Source organism: Desarmillaria tabescens (genome assembly GCF_030435595.1).
Source record: "Desarmillaria tabescens strain CCBAS 213 chromosome Unknown EV420scaffold_45, whole genome shotgun sequence".
NCBI classification, from domain to species: Eukaryota; Fungi; Basidiomycota; class Agaricomycetes; order Agaricales; family Physalacriaceae; genus Desarmillaria; species Desarmillaria tabescens.
In genome coordinates, this window is record NW_026848344.1 from 297,007 (window position 1) to 317,865 (window position 20,859).

At 48.0% G+C, this 20,859-nt stretch overlaps 2 protein-coding genes across 2 annotated transcripts; one reads left to right on the forward strand and one right to left on the reverse strand.

Annotated features, from left to right (window-relative positions):
- Positions 1–4,277: 4,277 nt before the first annotated feature.
- On the reverse strand, positions 4,278–4,508 carry EV420DRAFT_1240878 (uncharacterized protein; the record flags this gene model as incomplete). Its single annotated transcript, XM_060466634.1, has 2 exons — positions 4,278–4,357; positions 4,421–4,508. Coding segments are annotated over 2 exons (168 nt in total), but the record flags the coding sequence as incomplete, so codon positions are not given.
- A 4,994-nt stretch (positions 4,509–9,502) lies between these two features.
- On the forward strand, positions 9,503–9,731 carry EV420DRAFT_1244154 (uncharacterized protein; the record flags this gene model as incomplete). Its single annotated transcript, XM_060466664.1, has 2 exons — positions 9,503–9,590; positions 9,652–9,731. Coding segments are annotated over 2 exons (168 nt in total), but the record flags the coding sequence as incomplete, so codon positions are not given.
- Between the last annotated feature and the right edge of the window lie 11,128 nt (positions 9,732–20,859).

Consider the following 20,859-nt stretch of genomic DNA (forward strand, 5'->3'; position numbering starts at 1 on the left):
ATGCTACTAGTCGTTCACAGGGGTGGGTTTCTTGTTACCGGTGATTCACGTGTAAATATAGCCTCTTCTGCGACGCCTTCATTATACGCCTCTGAGAAACTGTTCGTTTTCTTTTTTTCTTTCTTCTGGTAATTCAAAGGAACGCTAATGTTATGTATCTTGGGCTTGAGTACTCGCATATGATAATCTGTGTTCTGTCAGAAGAACCCAGGATGCGGCATCATTCTGAGTCCCGAACCTGCCTCGCTTATTATCGCTGTCAGATACCCTTTCGCAGAATGACTATCCCCTATCGTGCGGTCGTGCTCTTCTCGATTAGGCAGTGCAACTATCAGAACGGGGCTTCCAAAGGCCAAAGATGCTTCCTAGATGCAACTATGAGAGGCCTAGCCTGCTTCGACCTTTCATTTTTGCGTTCTGCTAGTGCATCCTTAGTCTCCAACGACGGTCAATCCTCCATGTCGGTAAAGCGGCGACTCCGAGGACCCGGGGGTTCGTATACTTATACCATCCTGGGGGTCGTTCTACCTACCTAATCTGTTCTGGGAAGGTCCTTCTTATCAGCGATAACCTCATTCATTCGATCAGATTGCATTAGCTTTCTCTCATCCTTAAATCGTACCAACGACGCTCCCCTCTTAAGGTGCTAATCTGCTTCTTGTATTCCATATGTAACTTGCTCTACCCTCCGTCTGTTCCTATCGAGTTCTAGTCTACACCGCCGCTGTTATTTTAAGGATCCACTACTACTACCACTACCACTATTTTCGTTTCTCCGTTTTGCTTTTGTTTCGTTTCATGTCGTCCCTCTTTTATCCCCAAATATATAGCGCTGTGTCTCCAAGGGCCTTCGGATGGCTAACCGTGATGTGGATCAGTTGATTTTCGTGTTGGGATCTTTTTTGATTCAGTAGTCTCGATGGTGGTGTGTAGGTGTAACTCTGGGTGGGTATGCATGCGATTTTCCCGAGTACATCGAGAGAAACCTACTCCCTATCCAGCAATCAAGGGAGAACTAAGGATGCTACTCGACGAATGGATATTTTCTCTGCGAAGGATGAGATAAGACATATGCGGAGTTAGTAGTCTGTATGTAGTCATGATGATGATGGTACTAGTGTACCTCGGAGAAATGCTACTCTGATCATGAATGTCATAATACCTCGAGCGAGTACCCCCTTTTCTCTATCCTATTTATTTCGAGAGAATGAATGTCGTTTGGTGTACCGAGTTCAACGGAATGATTCTTGAGTCTGGAATGATAAGACGAAACATACACGGCGCGGAGAAACTAGTGATTCATCATCCCGCACCGATACCGTTGCCTCCGCCCCACCCCACGGATACCTATCCGTGCTACATAGGGAGATACATATCAACTACCGGGACGTGCACCTAGGGGTTTCCTGTGGCTAAAAGGATTACCATACATTCAAATTAACCCCAGAAAAGAACCGTGAGCGCAGCCTAGGACTCGCAGCATGAACTAAACTTGGACTCGGTACATAGTCGGTAAAATATCCGGAACATCCAAAATGGAGGAGGAAGTAAGACTACGTAGAATGCGCCAAGTCAAGTTGTAAACATCTCGCCATCGCTGAGGACAAGGAGCAGAAAACCCTGCATGACGTGATTTCATTTTGTTTTCTGTTCCGCCTTGTTCAAAATCAAATTAATTTCTAAAATTCTTCGCTTCCCCCACTCGCATTAATTACTGTCTCTTTCCAATTTACAAAGCAAGAGAGGAACGCACGCACCCCTTTGTGCCTTGCCTTGAAATCGGAGCCGTATCAGGTACCAATTACGCTAGCTTGTTCGGAAAGGTTTCCCCGCTCTCTTTGACCCACATGCATGGTGTCGGAAAGGAAGGCTTGACCTCAATTCATATGTCGTCGCCAGTACAGAAGTATTAATTACTAGCTACAATCAAGGGAGGAACGTACCGTACCCCCTTTGTGCCTTGGAATCGGAGCCGCACAGTCTCGTCTTGTTCGGAAGGTTTCCTCTTGAATTGACCCACCTTCGCGGCGTCGCTTGAGCTCTCGTCGTCGGTCATCCGTGCGCGGGGGGAATATTTAGGAAAACTGCGACATATCAGAGTTTCACGGGTAACAAGCCCCGCCCCGTCCGCTCCCCCCGGCGAAATCGAGATGGTGGGTTGAACTCCGGCTAGGGCGGGATTGAGGTCTTACTGAATGGCGGGGACGGTCGGGCTGTGTGGTCAGAGGAAAGGCGTAGTAGAGCCGTCGCACCAGTGTTTAAGAGGATTCGCCAGCCAGCAGAAGGTATAAAAATACTCCTCGGACGTGGGTGGCGTATATGAAGAGATCCGCGTGGGGCGGGACTGAGTTCGAGAAGGTCAACTGACAATTAGGTAGCCGTGTGTATCTTCTTGAAAAATATGACGCGGTTCTTCACGAGATGGCGATGTATCGAACGAAAAAGGCTCAGTGCCATCGAGCAGCTGAAGAAGCTGCAGATCGTGGAAGGAAAAGAACACCCGGGATGGGAATCTTCTTCGCGATAATGCAGATCCCGGAACAACACGGCGTGGCCCAAGTCTAATAAAAGCACTCCCTCGGATCTTGGACTGTGCACACGTCAGGCGTGAAAAGAACTGGTCACTGCGGGCATACTGGGTTCAATCTCGCAATCACACGCCATCGCCGTTGAATTGTGCGGTAATGAGCAGGAGAAGATCGTCAGTAGATCTGCGCAGTACTGCGGGAGTGACGTTGCAGCGACTCGCGAGAAGCAGGGAATGATTAGCCGTGGGAATTGGTGGCAGGTATTACTTATGAGAAAGGGAGTAAATCCTCCGAAGTGACGTCTTTGGTCCGCGCGTGACGTCAAGCACCAAACGTCGGGTGTTGAAAATCCTCCACTACGACGCCTCCTTTCCTCTGTGTATAACCCCCGTACTCACTTATTCGGTTTCTTTTCTGATTGTGGCGCTGCGAAAAGCATACCCGCGAAAGTTCTGAACGGTCCAAAAGCGGGTTCATTTCCGTGGTGTCGTGGAGAGATTACCAGATCGAGATGGCTGTCGATCTAGAAGGGGAGGCTGACATACTTATGGTGTTCGTCCTCTTTTACCCATAAGTATACCACGGGCAGTTTAAGCCCTGATTGTCTTGTTGCGTATGTATCATCATCATCCCTCCCATGGACTGTTACACTTCCCGTCGCGTTAATGCTGGCGCTGAATTCTTTCCGGCGACACTGTTCTTCTGACAACAGGTGTCGTAAGCATTCTCGTCAATCTCCCTAGTTCAGGGGCAGGAAGATTTGAGAGTACTCAAGTACTTATATTGCCCCCGTTAATGATTGTGGATCACTCTTCGAATTCCAAGGTTAACGCGGGGTTTCCATGAAAATCTATTGCGGCACGGCAAAAAAAGTCAACGTACGCGCGGACCCAATATTGGTGCTTGATGGCGTAACGTAACGTTGGGAGAAGTTGTGATATAAATCAGATCAGCCCAGAGTTCAGATCCTCACGCGCACGGGTAAGACGGGGACGGGGGGAGGCAAGCGTATGTTTAATGTAAGATTTCGTAAGACAGGAGGAATATCTATATATTAGAACCAAATAACGGCAGTACTTATATGGAACTAGGGGGTATGCAAATCAGAAACTGACGAGAGGCTTGGGATCGCGTGTAGATTGTGGCTTGAACGACGGAAGATTGAAGCCTAAGAAATTGAATGAGCGACTAGATAGTGACCAAAACTCCGAGTCGGACGCGGAGACATCACTCCTACGCGAGAGCCCGGTGAAACTCGTAGTGCTGACAACGGATGGGATAAAAAGGTGCATTTGTGAACGATACAGTGTAGAATAAATATCCAATGGGTGCGTGAATGAATGTATGTGGGTGTAAATGAAAGCAAGAAAACAGGAACAGGATAGCAATAAACCAATAAATTATCACGAAGCATGTGGAAAACTAAAACGATCAACGACTCCTCGCATATGAGTACCTCGCTGTCGCTCTATGATCATATTCGTCCCTCGTGTTACTCATCCGGCGCCTATCATAATCCCTTTCCTCGTACGCCTTCTCCTGTCTCGCACGATGCAATCTATACTTCACCCGCTCCTCTTCATCCTCTTCATCCTCCTCATCATCCGTGCTCGACGACGACGGAGGACGACGTTCGTATTCAGATTTAGATGAAATCCGCCGTTTCTGAGCGGGATATGAGTACGACGACGAAGAGGAGGAGGAAGGTGGTGAGTGGTGTTGTGGTGGCGCAGAAGCCGGATTAGAGGTGGTATGGTTCCGGTAATGCCGGCGCATGTTGGAGTTGACGTTGAACCCTCTCCCACAGCCGGGGAACGGGCATTGGAAAGCTGTGAAAAACAACAGTGCATGTATGGTCAGGGAAAGCCGAAAGTAAGAAAGAGGCTGCTTACGTGTAGCACCGGTATGCGTGTTGATGTGTATCCTCAGGCTACTCGGCCGGTTGAAGCGTTTATTGCAGACTGTGCATACGTGTTTCTTGTCTTCGTCGTCGGCTTCGGTGGATAGGGATTTGGATTTGGGGTGCGGGTAGGGTGTGAGGGAGGTGGAAGCGGGGGAGGAGCGGAGGATGGTGTAGGTGCATCGTGTGGGTGGTGCACGGGAGGGGATCGGTGGGGGTGTTGGTGTCGGTGTTGGTGGGGCAGGTCGGTGTCGCCAGTTGGGAGGATCGCGCAGCATGTGTTCTGTGAACTATTCGTCAGCAAACCATTCAGGATAACGAAGACGTGGAGTTGAATACCTGGGAACATCTCGTGTATACTAGGGAGAGAAGTCATCTTACGCGTTCGTGTGGAGGTGTGGGTTGGGGAGAAAAAGAGTGTACGAATCACATAGAGCCGGCGGTTATATATGTACTTGGGTCTAGATCGGTGACTATACCTGCTGCCGAGATCGGGTTCACCCGATCTGGAAGTGAGATCAATTATTTATTGACGCTTGGCGACGAGTCAGTATGGCGTCGTGGATCCATCATCAATATGCGTTTTGACGGTAGTACTTGGAGCTGAGACACGCAACCTGAGCGTCGAATGTCAGAGGAGACACTCCCGAAGCGTATCGCATTTTCCAGCGGTGTTGGCTATTTGGGCGTTGTGAGCCACGCGTTTATGTTTTACTACATCATTTTATTCCAGACGCACCTCAGGTATATATAACACTCAAACCCGAGACCGGAGGATGACTTCCGGTACGCAGTATGATGATCTCGCTTACCCTGCATCCAGGTTAAGGTTTAGCAGTGGAGAAAAGATAAAGACGTATTTCAAACAGCACAGATGCTCATAAAGCGTAGATCATTGCAATATAACCATCGAAGAGGGAGGAATTCATCTCTTCACCCTACCTGCCAGAGCTTGACGTTACCCAATGCACTCAGGCTCGATACGGTTAGCTATCCGTGCTCATCCCTGAGGGGCCCTTTGCCGTTTAACCGTTCGTAGCGAGGGTAGAAATGTACGGCAATTCGAAAAGGGCAGCTTACAGAAAGGTCCCCGTGTTTAGCTAGCGCTGTGAAACTAACTGGGCACATGCAGACAACAAGATTTTCCACGAAGGCTAACTGTCATCAATGATTTACATACAGCAAAGAACGAGGTCTAGAAAAATGACGACATCGGGCGGGGAGTCATCCCGCCGTCTGGAAAGGAAGTGAACGTTGGTGAGAACTTACAAGCAAAAATGCGCGGCATGCACCTCAAAAAACAAAAAGCTCACTAATCCTCCTCCTCTTCCCCCCTTACCTGCACGAAATTTTCGACGCGTAGCGCCGACCGATGCTCCGAGCTGTAGGTATTACTAAATCCTTGGCTTAGTGATCCAGTCGTAATACGGCACTGAAAATTCTATACCATGGATAAATCGAAACCGCACTATTTAGTAGTCACACCCACTCCGGAGATTCAGGACAGCAAAAGTTGCGAGCGAGGGAGAAAGAATTCGTGAAGAGTCGTGATTATTCTGACTGGACAAACGCAGTGGTCATCTTCAAATTTCAAAAACAACCACTCTTGCGCACAGACTGAGGAAGCGTGCGAGGATAGCCTATAAGAAAAATGACGTCGATGATCAGTGGGAAAACGCAAAGTGTTTACGTAAGCGGCTGGCTCTCAGTTCCGCTCCGTCATGCCATTTTGTAAATTTCGTCTTGTGCTCAACGCAAAATTTTGTAGTACCGACTCTTTGTGTTCTTGTTCTTGCGGCTGTGGAACTAGATCATGACCACGTACCAGCACTCAGCGCTCAGCTCCTATATGGAATCGACCGACGAGCCATTCAAAGTTGCCTACATTCGTGCGGAACCATTTATTAATCTCCTGCACCGTCAATCCTCCCACTAGTACGAAGGTAAAGCGGGTGAGGCTCATCACATCTACCGACTCCGATTGATTTCATTCCTCTTCTCCCGAGTCCTTTCTACTTCCCTCTTATAGGCCTGTCTGTATTGTACGGAAGTGATACCGAGATCCTCGTCGTGTGCTTCTAGGGTTCCAACCCGCCTGCCTATTCATTCGGTTAATCTAATCTCGTACACTTTTCTCCTCGTGATATGCTTTCCAGTGAATAGACCCGGGCCGTCGGCAGTTCTGGAGCTTAAACCTTGTGTTGGTCTATATTCAATTCTGAGATCCCTCGTCATGATGCTCTTTCGTATCCTCGTCCTGTTTTACCTCTACGATTTTTCATGCTTCGACTTTGATCCTTGAACAACGATCTTTCCCACCGGCACTCATTCATTCTCGTGTTCGACAGCCTAACCTAACACGTACTTGTTCCTTTCCTTGTGATTACGCCTTCCAGATGCTTACACCCGGGCCGGTTCTCGAGCTCGAATGAGAGATCCTGTCATGATGTTCCCCTTGCTCGTGTGCCCCTAACCACGAACCTTTTCCCACCTATTCACGTAGTCTATCTAATACATTCGCTCCTCGTGATGCACCTCTATGTATCTTGCGCTCGTCTTTATTGAATGAGATCTTCGTCATGATGCCTGCCTCTTCTTGTATTCTCATCAACGTGTTTTACCTTTGCCGCCTTCCCACTCATTCACGCAGTCTAATACTTTCGCTCCTCGTGATGCACCTCTGTGTCTCTTGCGCGCGCTCGTCCATATTGACTTCCAAGATCTTCATCATGATGCACCCCCAGTCGTGTGTTTTACCACTCCCCTTAACCACGGATCCTTCCCACCCATTCATTCACTTCAAGTTTGAAAGTCTAACACTCGTGATGACACCAACAGGTTCTCAAGCAACACGTCTATATTAAACACCAGATCCTCGTCATGATGCCCCCCCCCCCCCCTCTTCTGCTTCACCGCGTTTTACCTGATTCTCGTGTTTTAAGTTCTCCTCACTACTATTCAACAGACCCGGATAGTTACCAGGGCCTAACCGGTTAACGAGCCGTCCCTCTCCGCATCATGACTTTGATTTTCGTGTTGTGATCTTTGATTTGGTGCGTGATGATCATGTTACTCGGTGTTGACTTAGTATCATCTGTGGGTCTCTTATGGTGAGGAGGCCGTGTCCCGCGGATAGGCTCCCGCACCCTTGAGCGGCGAGGGTCGTTGTCGTTCGATCGGTTACCGACGTCGGTGATGCGTATCACATAGCGTATAGTAGTGTTCATTTATTAAACTTGACACCCGCCGTTGGGAGTCTAGACCAGTATCGCTCCTTTCCAAGCGGCTAAACCATTTCTAGCAGATGTGGCTTCGTTCCCTCCTCATTGCACAATCGGCAGAAGATAATCCAGCACGGGAGGTACCGGCGAATATTAACCATCGACGTTCATAGGGTGGACGAGGTGACGTAATTTCATTTTCTCTTTTTTTCCGTTCCGCTGTGTCAAATTTAAATTTCTTCAGTTCGACAACCACATGTACAATATTCTTTCTTTCATCGCGGGAGTGGAATTGCGTGCCTTGCTTCATGCGGCGCCCGACCATCCCTTGCTAGGTTAATCTTTCACGACTGGGGCGGTGCAATATCATGAGTTTCGCCTGTTTCTGTATGATAGATGACCTCCATGATTGGTATCGGTGGAATATGTTGTCGTCAGGGACGTACGGATAGCGAGCCGGTGATATTTAGCCTCATCATAGGATGAGTTTCATGGGCGAGATATTTGGTTCATGGGGAAGTTTCACGGACAGGACACACTCGGGTAGGTAAGGTGGGTAGGGTATTCCGGCCGACGCGGAGAACTAGCTGCTCGGGCGGAAATCTTCTGGGTAGCCGAAATTGAAAGTCTCGAAGCATGAATGAAGGGGTGCCGGTGAGGACCTCCCTCGGAATGTGGAACAGGACGAAAGAGATCCGCGCAGAGTGGAGAAGAAGAGAGGCGGGAAATTTCTTGGTAGCCGTGGATGGTGATGAATCGGTACAAGGTGGCGCTATAATGATATTGCACTCGTCCTCGGACAGATTAATAGTAATATGCAGATCGTGGAGTAAAGGTGCGTGGATGCAGATCCCGGAAGAAGAAGTAGAGTCAAGTGCAGGTAGAGAGACCCCTCGGACTCGCGAACGAGGGGGGGTAATGATCACCGCCCGTGGTTAATCAGGAGATCTGCGCAGCACAATAATTAATCATGAGAAGATATATAGGTAGGTATCTGGGAAACCAACAGCGTGCTCGAAGTGGATCCGTGTAGGGAAGAAGTTTCCGTGTTTAGTAAGAGAGGAACCTCGGATGTGGGTCCGCCGCGCGCGCGCATGGGGCCAGGCGTTGTTAAACCCAAGATCGTCGTTCCTGGGTGACGTCAGCCTCACGCACGCACGCACAAAAACCTCGGAGCCCGGGCGGAGAGGGGAGGGGCATCCGAAGCAAATGGGGAAAAACTATTATGGTGTGCTCGTTGAGATATAGCCCCCGGATGTGGCGCTGGAATGGGCATACCTGCGTGTTAGGATCCACGCTGACTCATCTTCTGGAGGCGGTGTCAAGGAGATGATTGTCATTGATGGTGTGTCCACTCGGGGATACGCCCAGATCGGGGATGATCTCGGCACTGCGGATAGTTGCCGATCTAGAAAAGAGGCATCAGTATATAAACCGTCGGCTGATTGGCGTTCGTACTTTTCTCCCCACCCACCCACCTACCCATATACACACCATGCACACGCCTTCTGTATCCCTACCCAGCATACACGAGATGTTCCCAGGTATGACTCTTTGCTGTCATAGTGAATGATTAGCTAACCACCACCACCTTGCTTACAGAACACCTGCTGCGCGTCCCGCCTGAAGCGCGCGTCAAGGGCAGCGCCCCTCCGACCCTCATACCTTCCCACGCACCCACAGATACTCGATACTCATTCGACGTCCTCCGGTCTGACCCTGCCTCAGCCTCTCTCACGCACATCGCATCCTCCGCATCGCTCCCTTACCAACCGCAGTCCTTCCCACCGCCACGCCGCGAGTCCACTCCGATCTCCAGCGAGGAGGACGAGGATGGTGCTGGCAAGGAGGGCAAGAAACATGTTTGCTCGACGTGTCATAAGCGGTTCAACCGCCCGAGTAGCTTGAGGATCCATATTAATACGCATACGGGGGCTACTCGTGAGTTATTAACCATTACCCCTGTATTTGATTTCAACCCTGATCATCCTTGTGCTCGCAGCGTTCCGGTGTCCATTCCCTGGCTGCGGCAGGGAATTTAATGTCAACTCCAATATGCGTCGTCATTACCGGAACCATACCAACCCCGGCGCAGCCTCCCTATTTCCTACCCCCTCCCCCCAGGCATCCTCCTCTTCTCCCTCTTCCTCTTCTCACCCGTCCCAGAAACGCCGGATATCCGAATCCAAATACGTCTGGCACCCTCCGTCATCGTCGAGTACGTCCTCCGATGAGGAGGAAGACGAACAGCGCTCGAGGTACCGGCTTCACCGTGCTAGGGAAGAGTATCGGTATGAGACGAGGGAGCGGTACGACGAGAGGGAGTACGATCGGCGAAGGATGAGTAATGCTCGGGCCGAATACGGTGATTATTCAGCCTCAGCGAGGTACTCGTATGCAAGGGGCCGTTGATCGTTTCTCACTCACGCCATGCTTTATCATCCGTCCGTCTCTTGTTATCCTGCTTCTTGCTATCGTTTACACATTCACGTTTATTATTCCCTCATACTTCACTCGGCACCATTGGATCTCTTCAATCTACCACTGTATCGTATACATCTAGTCAATTGCACCTGTTTATCCGTTAACGTTGCCTGCACTACGCGTTTCACCGGCACCGGAGACTTTCGCGTAGGTGACAGCACCGTGATGTCTCCGAGTCCGACTCGGAGTCTCGGTTACTATTTATTCGCGACGAGTATTCACATTGTAGGCGCCAATCTGCCTTGCTGCATACAACGGTTGCAATCTACATCCGTGTTGGTCAGTTTCTGATTCTCATGCTTTCCAGTACGATATGATGCCGTCCTGCTTTAAAATACCCGTCATTAGCGAGAGTACGCATCCATTTTCATGTCGTAGTCTTCCGTGATGTTGTGAGTAAGTGGGCCTGACGACCAGTCTGTTCCGAGTCCAGGAACTTACTCCGAGAAACTAAGTAATCGCTGAAATTGAATTCATATCCCTCCATACCTAGCCAATAATAAGCGAGAAAGCTTTGTTCCTAGGTCATTCACAGAATTTCTGATGCTTTCCAGATTCTTCCTCATGGTGCCTGACGCGGACGGGTGATTCCAGACGAGCCAATCACTCAAATTGAACTGATACCGCCACCCAATATGATATTTCCGAATATTTTCCCAGAATCCCGTACAACTGATGTCTCGTCCCGTCTGCGTCATTTTTATAGTCTTAGTTGTATTCATATACTTGATTCTGATTCCCCATTTTCTGATTTATATACAAGTGCTGAAGTCTTCCTCCGTCTGGGCTGGTTTTACGAGAACTCGTACCAAAAAATGCCCCGTCCTACCCGTGCGCGCGCCAGGAATGAAATCTGAAGGTCTGATTTATATCACGCTGCGCCCAGACAGCAGGAACGCCTTCCCAGCGCTATTACGATGCGATATTGGCTCCGTGTCTGAACTGGTGCGTTGAGTTACGATAGATTTTCATGTTGATCCAGCTCGCAAGTATCCTCGTAGTAGTCGGAGGCAATATATACTGGCGCTCTCAAATTAACGAAATGGTTTACGAGACTTTTCAAGAGCCGTTGGCGCCCTGTTTCAAATAAAGAATGCAGTGTCGAGGTCAGCAGGAAGCGCAGTTGGGAAAGCTTCGAAATTGTACTGGTGCTTACAGACTAAGTGATGATGCCGCCGTTCTTTTTCAGAATATCTGCTTCTCCCCTGCGTCATGATATCAATACACCCTCCTTCCAGTTCTCGTGGGATTCTTCCTTGTGCGGTGCCTGACGCGGACGATCACTCAAATTGAACTGTGGTCCCGCCACCTTGATAGTAGATGATATTGGCCGAATCTTTTCCAGAATCCCCCGCATAACTGATATCTCGTCCCCGTCTGCGTTATTTGGTTTCTGATTCTGATTCTGGTATTTGTGCATTGTGGAGGTTCTTCCTCTGTTTCGGCTGTTTGTACGAGAGCTCATAAAAGAAATGGCCCGTCCTGGAAAGAGAGTCTGAAGCCTGAGGTTTTGATTTATATCACGTTGCGCCCGACGTCTCGCCCAGAAACAACCTTCCCAGCGCTATTACGACAAAAAATGATGAGGTACTGGCTCCATTACTCAGTATGATATATTTTCATGAATACTACCGTGGTTGACATTTGGATATCACGAACAATGGTCCATTCTCACTGGCTAGTAAGTATCCTAGGAGGGAATAGATGAAACCTCCTGGGATTTGCGACACTTTTCTCAAGAGTCAAGTCATGTGAATCGTACGTTGAGTTACGAATTAAAACGATAGATTCTCATGAATACCTCCATTATCACTGCCTCGCAAATTATCCTAGTACATCGGAAGCAATATATACTGGCGCTCTCAAATTAACGAAATGTTTACGAGACTTTTCAAGAGCCGTTCCCATAGTATTGAATAAAGAATTCAGTGTTGTCGAGGTCAGCAGCCGGTTCGCACTAATCTTTATTTTTGGGACGAGCAGGACCTGACACACAATCTTGCCAAAAAAAAAATTGAATTCGAACTATCCTCGCACCTAGTTCCGAAATGGTGGTAACTGCCGCGTGATCTTAGACTAAGTGATGTATAGCGTTCTTTTTCAGAGTATCTGCAATGTCATGATATCAATACAGCGCCGAGGGACTTCCCTCCTTATATTAAATCTTCTTCCGTCTTACCCGCAAAGTCAGAAGGTTATTGCTCTAGCGCCGTTACGAATAAAACCCAAGTTGAACCTGGCTCTCTGAGTCTGTGTACCTTGAATTATGATAGATTTCTATGAATATCTCAGTTTTGATGCACTATCAGTAGCTCGCAAGTAATCCTAGTACATCGGATGCAATACATGCCCGTGAAGTCTCCTAGTTTACGAGACACTTCAAGAGCCGTCGGCGCCCAGTTTTCAGTATCATCAGATAAAGAGCTTGGGGGCCATACGGTGTCGAGGCGTAGTAAGTTCTGTAATTTAATCCTCGGTGAACAAGGACGAAGGGAATATTCTTGCACATCCGGTATGAAAACAGGTAGGTAGGTGAGTAGAGAGGGAGGGAGGGACATTATGTATTGAAACAAAGCAAGAAAGTGCTCACCCGTCGTTGAGACGGGCAAGTCATATCGATTGGATGACTATATGCGTGTCTGCATTTGACCTACTGTAAGTTAGCTGTATTCGTATTACCTGATGAGATCAGTGCTCATATTAACCTGAGATTAACGAAATGTTTACGAGACCTTTCAAGAGCCCTCGGCGCCCTGTTTCCAATAAAAGAACTCAGTGGCCAGGCAGTGTAGAGGGCGGCAGTTGGTTCTCTAATCTTACTATCCAATACAATTACCTGGATTTGAACCAGGGGGACTACGAAAAAGCTTACGACACCTCTCACCTGCATTTTGGGAAGCGCAGTTGGTTTTGTAATATTATCTTTGGTGGCGACGAGGATGATAGGCGTATTCTTGCATATGGTAGGAAAGCAAGTCGGTAAGTCGTGAGGATGGAAGGGACGAAGGTTATTATTGGAGTAACGCAAAGAAAGTGCTCACCACTCGCAGACTATGGATTGGCACAATAATCCAGACTGATTATGTTACCTCTTGGTGGTGTATTCGTATTACCTGATGAGATCAGAGCTCATATTAAAAGTTCCCGCCGTGAGGAACGAACGACAACTTGAACTCTGGGCTGAATCACTCAGGATGCTGCGCCCAACGTCACATTCAGAAAAAAAGATCTTTCAGGCGCTAACCAATGTCAAAATACTGCAATTCTCGTGACGGTTGGTATTCAAGAATACTTCCGCCTCTGCGCTGAAGTGATCCACCATCACTAGCTCGTTCTTAAGGATCCTCTTTCTCCTTACTGCTCATCGGAGGGAATGTACATGTGTGTTGTCAGATCTCTAGACCTACGACAGACCTGTTTCCAATACTAGTATAAATATGATGGGAGGCATCCTATACTATGGGGAAACAGATGCGCAACAGGGACATTCGGGTAAACATATTCATATTTCTGTGGGAATATTGCCGGTACACAGGACGAACGTTATTTATTTGTAAGCCTCCCTTCTGGATCGACAGCCATCTCGATCTGGTGATTTCTACTTGACAAGTGACATAACGTGGCATCGCGGACCCGGGCGGGTTGCGCCACAATCAGAATCCAGAATCCAGCTGCGGTGGTTATACACGGGGATGGAAAGAAAGAGGATCGAGGTTTTATTATCCACGTCATCACCTCCGCCCCAGAGCTAATCATTTCCTGGAAGTGTTCTTGCGAGTCGGGAACCGCTTAGATATTTCGCGGTGCCACAATCAGAAAAACTAGATGCGACAGGGGGTAGAGTGGAGGGGCGAAGCGATGCATTGAGGATGTTCAGCGTCCGAGGTTTTGTGTGGCGACGTACCCCTACGGGTTTCCTCATAGCTCTGACAATGATCCACGTCACTTCTTTCCCATCTCATATTATTTCTCTGTCCGTGCGATCAATTCTCCGAGCTAATCATTTGTTCTCGCAGGAACGGCACTCCCGGATCTGATAGCCACCACCGAACGATGCGATGATCTTCTCCCACTCATTACCGCTCTATTCAGGGGTTTACGTGATTGAGTGCAAGGGTGAAGCGCAGTATACGTAGCCAGCAGGTATATTACTGTGCACGCAAGATCCGTGCACAGTCCCTCCGAGGTTCCCACGGGATCTGCACCTGCGCGCAGGAATCAGAGTCACTCCACGATCTGCATCTTCATTGGACTGCGTATGGACCATCTTTGACTGAACCGCATTGCCAGCGTGATATCTTCAACGGCTACCTAGAAAGTGTCCGTCTCGCCTTCTCCCAACCTGCGCAGATCTCTTCATCAAAGGCAAGTCCGAGGAGTATTTATATATTAATTAATAATCCCAGTTCTCCTGCGAATCCTATGCCTCATTAGTGAAAGTGACGCCACGGTATTTGGGTGCGTAGATTAGTATGACTCATACCAAGTACCCACCCACCTCCTCCCGGCCATCTAGAAAATACCCGCACTCGATGATATCCCGCCCTGGGCGGACCTTAAGCTCATGATTCTCCGTGATGTACGGATTGGATAGTCCTTGTTACCCGAGGGAGGGCGCGTAATTCCACGCTGCCCGTGTCTTGCCCGTGATACGCATCTATCTACTACTACTATGGGTGTATGATGGTTGTCGGTTAACTATCCGTTGTCCGAGAAGGGAATTAAGCTGTGATGCATATAATTGAGGGTATATGGGGAGGGAGGGAGGGGTCCTATGCTGTTGATCAAGCACCGACGTGAGAAAGAGAGATACAATGAATAGTGCAAGATCTAGAATGGATATAAGCTCAGACCATGGTTGATGAGTTATCGGCGGGGTGTGCTTGAAAAGCCGTAACAGAAAAGAAACATAATTATAATAACCTGACATTTGAAGAACGCAAAGCATAAATGAAATCACGTCGATGGTCATATATTCCTTAATTTACGAATGGGAAATGGAAATCTTTTACGGCTAAAGACTTGGATATGAGGCGCCGTTCTGGATGCTTCGATGACGCTGTCCGAGGCGAGTCGAGAGATTCTGGAGTGCACTACTAATCGATGGTGACGCCACAATCAGTACAGGGATCCATGTGATTTTGGTATGAATGGGTAGATCGGAGGGGTCCTGTGCTGTTTTCACAGCTGATGATCAAGATCCGATATCGCGAGGAAAGACATAATAAATAGTAGGCATACAAAGATACTAGCAAGGCTGAACACCATTCATTCGAGAAGAAAGATAGCAAAATTAAACCGCATACGAACATTCACTGGCTTTGCTTACGAACGGGAAATATAGATCTCTCATAGATAAAGAGACCTACTTGGATACGAGGCGTAGTTCTGGATGCTTTCTTTTATAGAATAAATTGCTTAGTACGCGGTCGGAAGTGTATCGTTTAGTAGAGTGCATTATAAATGGTGGCGCCCCAGTCAGTACGGGGGTCCAGGCACTGTAGCAGGGTACAATGCGTAGATACATATCCACAGGACTCAGGTTTCAGGTAAGGGGCGGGATGAACCAATCCCGCGTCACTCGAAGTTTTTCTCTCTCACCCCAGAGAGACCGCGGCATAAGGACTTGCATTCAGAATAGACTCATCACACATCAAAAAAATCCCCAACACGAAAACGAAAATCAAAGCGATCGCGCCCATCCACATCACGGATCTGCAGACTCAATTCACGGTTAGGTATCCGGTTCCGTATTTGGGTCTTGGCGTTGAAACAGGGCTGTGGTAGGGATGGATTAGACGCCCTACCCTGGGTAGGAGGATCTGGGAGGGCGTGTGCCTTGATGCGGGGAACTGAGATGAACGAAAGGATTAGCGTATGGGGAGAAAATACGTTAAAGATGCGTGAAGAAGAGCTAGGGTTCCGAGGAGTATATGCCATCTTGGTGCTAAGAAGGGAAACCTTGGAGCAGAGAAGGTAGAGCGGGCTCTGCAGGAGGATAAGTATTTTTACGAATCCCGGATCCTCGGAGCCGGTAGATGAGCCCGCTCTACCTTCATGGAGGATTGACAGCGCGCCGGGAGTTTAGGGTGCTGTATACCCAACGAGCATGCGTAGTCGATTCTCTGGGAAGCGGGCGGTTTCAAGTTCAGACAAATAACCAAAGGGTTTGTCGGAGTGAGATGAAAGGCGGGATTAGAAGATGATAGGGCGAGAATGGGAGCAATGAAAGTACGTAACGCGTTTTCGTCTTGGTTTTGGACGGCGATGACGCGTACTTTTATGGCACGGCATTCTTTACGTAGAGATTTTACGTGTTAAATGTGCACGACTGCCATTCCATTGCAAAGTAATCTGATTAGCTGATGAGGGATAGGATAAAGAAGGTGATGTCCAGCGGTCTAGAAACCAGAAACAGATGGTACGCTCGATTTTGCACATGCCATAGGCAAAGATCACTCCGCATATGCTCCTCGAGAATTTGATTCCTTCCTCACGCGTTCTTATTTCCCCTCCGTGCGAGTCTGCGCCACTTGGTCCTAATCTATTGGCAGGGCGCATGCTCGCTGTGATATTCTCACCCTCCTTCCCAGGGTAGCGCGTCTAATGCCCACCATAGCTATTTCTCAACCCGCAGCACTGTTTCAATCATAAATGTGGAACACATCGAGCGCTTGGATAACTGGCCGAGATATGTATTGTTCTCTCAGCTGTATTTGTATCCGACTTTAGGCATCATGTATTAGTTATGCTGTGAACGAGATACCAATAAAAGTGCTTGATTGCCTGAGAGATCTCGACCGTCGTGTTGGTCAGAGGGCTACATGTTTTACAAGGTATCTCTGCGTCAATTTATGAAAAAAGGGCCAGATTCGTTGCGCTGGATGCGAAACGACAAGAGGCTGGATTTGGAATTGTCACGTAATTTCAGGGATGGCAAGAGAATTAGGGTACGAGTAAATAATGCAAGTTCAGTCGGAGTGAGCGCAGTTGCTATGTTGTAAGTACGCCTCAAGTAATCATTCGCGAAGTACTTCCTGTTCTCAGGCTTTGCGTGCACAGGAAAAACCAGTTTCTGCCACGAAAACAGTGACGGTTGCCATGAGCAGAGCTCGGTCTTTGACAGCTAACAGAAATCCGACGGCTGATGGTGGTTTGAGGCTATACGCCTTATCACAAGTCGTCGTGAGCTTAGGGGGATTCGGTTGAATGCAGATCTGAAACTTAATCCTTTGTATACTATCTAGCTAAATTATCTTTAGGTCCTCCGAGGTTTGCGCGTCGTTTCTTGCCTGCACGCGCGTCGCCTGCCGAAAAGACCGCTGTTAAAAAAGCTATTGTCCTGCCGTCTCGAGGCGTCATCTGCGGTGACTTGTATTAAGTATAGACTTGGCACAATCCTCCCACGTGTTGTATATCCATGCCTAAATGGTTTCGCTTTTTTCCTTCAAGTTTCATGGCCATGGTGTGTTTGATTTTTACATTCTGGAATGTGGGAAGGAAGAAAGGATATTTTTTTCCAAGTAGTGATTCGCGTGTTCACGGTTAATAGTCATCATTTCGAAGGAAAAAAAATTGAAGGTGAATGATGGCTGGAGTCATAAGGTGTTCACATAATTTATTGCATACTACGATCGGCGGTGTAGGAGATATTGAGTATTACGGAACTCTGCATATAAAAATGCTACCGGCCATCAACCGGCCGTAGCCTCCAGGGTCCTAGTACTTAACACTCCTGGTAAGCGACAGTTTCAAACGGGATAAAAACCTGTGAAGATGGGTGAACAAATTAAATTCTGATCAAGGTTTTCGGTCATAGCAAAAGGCGTCGGGATTCTCCTTAATGGTAAAGCGGACACCTTTTGCTGGAGTCGAAAGCCTGGGTCGAGATGTTATCTACGTTCCAATTGTTTCCCTTGCATTTTGGTGGGCACTAATTAGTTGCCTCCCAGGACTGTAAGCATATTATTATGGATAAACGGACGGGACAAGTGATTGGCGTATTAATAGCTATGGCTTGTCTGATATCCTTCCAGCAAGATGCCTCATTTTTCACGAATGAACGTTCACGCCTTGGAATAAGGCAGCTTGGGCACCTGCGCGACTTACGGCTGCCCCGTCGTTCAGAGGGCCACGTTTCAATTTACGAAAGCAAGGACATCCTGCATTTTACCTGGGGCGGACTATGCAATCTCCTTTACAGACGGATCTTCGACCTGTCAGTGCTCTATTCAATTTATCAGCGCTCGAAAACTCAATTATCAAGGGTTGCTCTTTGTAAAACCGGTTCCGTTCAAACCTGCTTCCAGGGCAGGTCTGCGCTTTGTTCCCATCGTCTGTAGTAGATCGATAACTTCGGTTAGGCTCAATGGATAATTCGGCGCTGGTGGAGTCGGGAGCTAACCACTGCCTAATATTACGAGAGTGAGGTGAGAACTGGTCTCACGGTACGTAGTTCTCAGCATTTATGTCAAGGTAGTATAAAAATACGGTTTTTATATGAACGACACTGTGATGCGTCCTGGCAAGGAGGCGTTGAGTTCACTGTTCGAAGATCAATAATATACCCGCGCCCTGGACGGCGGCTTGACTTATCGTTATCAACACCCACGCCAGAAATGTGTTACACGGTGCTATGTGGAGAAGTCGGAAAGAGATTCGGCGAGGAGGCCGGGAATGAACAGGGATATCAGAAAAGCGTTCAAGTTGACGTGGGAAGAACCTCTTAGCGTCAGTTCCTCATGGGCCGGTATGCATTCATGCTGTTCCAATGTTTCCCATAGCCTAACCACACGGCAACATGTCATGTGCGAGGTCCCACGGAAGTTTTGCGTTGAACTTTGCCGGTTGGAGTTGACGGGAAGAATGCACGTGGAGTGGAGTGTTTGGAATGAATTGATACCTGGCAACTATAAGGTAGAGTGGGCGGTGTATTGTATCAGGTAGGAGAAAACGCGCCTCTTGGTTGAGGTGTGCTCTTTTTGGTTCGTGCGTCCCAGGAGACACGGATCTCAATCAGATGTATGTTGTGTACATGGAATGGAATCAATGTTTGACAATCTAGCCCGTGCTGATTAGTAGGTTCGAACTTGACTTTCTTAGTTAAAGCATTGAAGATGCCTTTTACATTGTATCAACGCCCTTCCGAGATATTGTGTTTCGAGAAAGAAAGGATGACTTTGAATAGAATCGGATAAACTTATACTTACTTGTTAGCTTGAGTATACCTACTTACAGTCGCTGATTGATTGGTTTTTTTTCCCCTGTATTTGGGTAAATCGTACTCGTGTGCCATGAAATTATTCGTGTATTGCTGGCATTGATGAGATCGGTACCCTGGAACAGTTCGGAAAGCGACGGCCCGGACAGGAAGACCTTCGGTCCGAGAGGTTGTAAGCAAATACCGACACTCTTTTTGCGTTTCTCTTGCGTTTCTCCGTGTTTGAATTTTGATTCTCTGTCATCGCTCTCCCACTCTTGAATCTAGACTCGACGGTCGTCGCCCATTGATATTTTCATTAGAACTGAGCGGTGATCCTGCCATCCTTGAATGGATTGGGCAAGGGAATCAAGGCTGAAGGTGCGTCTGTTGCTGTATTCGTGAGTCAGAGCTGACTTAGGGTTAGGACTGATTGTGACCAACACCACTACAGCCTCGGCGCTAACCTTCTGTCCCCCCATCATTCGTGGCATATCTTTGCAGGTACGGCACGAATAATTGTGTAATAGTGGATCCGTCTAGGTATGTTCCAGGTGTGAAAATAGCTAGCGCTTACAGTAAAATCGTACTGACTTCATCTACAGTGCGACATGAGTACACCAGCTCGTTTTCATCGATCGATGTCCTTCACGTGTGATAACGATCATTACTACCGGCGCATGAGGATACCTATTATTACCGCCGATGTGGACACTTGGCAGACGTATGTCGACGGCACCTTTCTAGTACAAGTATGTCTGTGGCTCGCTCCAACGAGCGTGGCATGTCCTCCCTTACTTTCAATTACTGCTGATAGTTAGTAAGACAGCGGGTCCGTGTCAATCACCGTAAACTTTCATTTATGGCACAACATATGTCAAGCATTCTGCTACCAGTGAACAACAAGTGGTATGTCTGCTATATGTCTGCTATGGCGTAGTAACTCAATACGGGGATCAAGTGGTGATGGCTCGACTGAGATAAAGCGCGTATAAGGCAAGAAAGAACGGAGGAGCTGTGGGTGTTGATCACTCTGGACGTGCTATTTGCATTGATTCTTGCTAATCAAAGATCACTGTAGGCGTAAATGTCAAAATTTGATCGAAATAGAGCGAGACCTGTTCTAGCTCATCATACCACATTGTTTGACTATTACTACTGTTTCAGCTCCGTACACGATGTCACGGTCCTAGGTTCATTCATGATAATGAATGGCCAGTGCCCTTGCGGGCGCTTTCTTCGAAACGTCTATTGATGATGGATCTACAGCACTGCCCCATAGCGAATTCGTTTCCAGGAGCTTCCAAGAGAATGATTGCCCTCGATCTTGGTTCCTGAAATACATGTATGATCGCGGCACTGCGAATAATTGCCGAACTGGAAGAAGGTCACTATATAGTCTACTGGTGATGGATGTTAGCTCTTTCTTCTTCAACTGTTCCATCGTCCACGATGACCAATACGGCTTCCCTTCCCAGCATACGCGAGATATTTCCAGGTATTTATACTTCATCGTTGTCGTTTTCA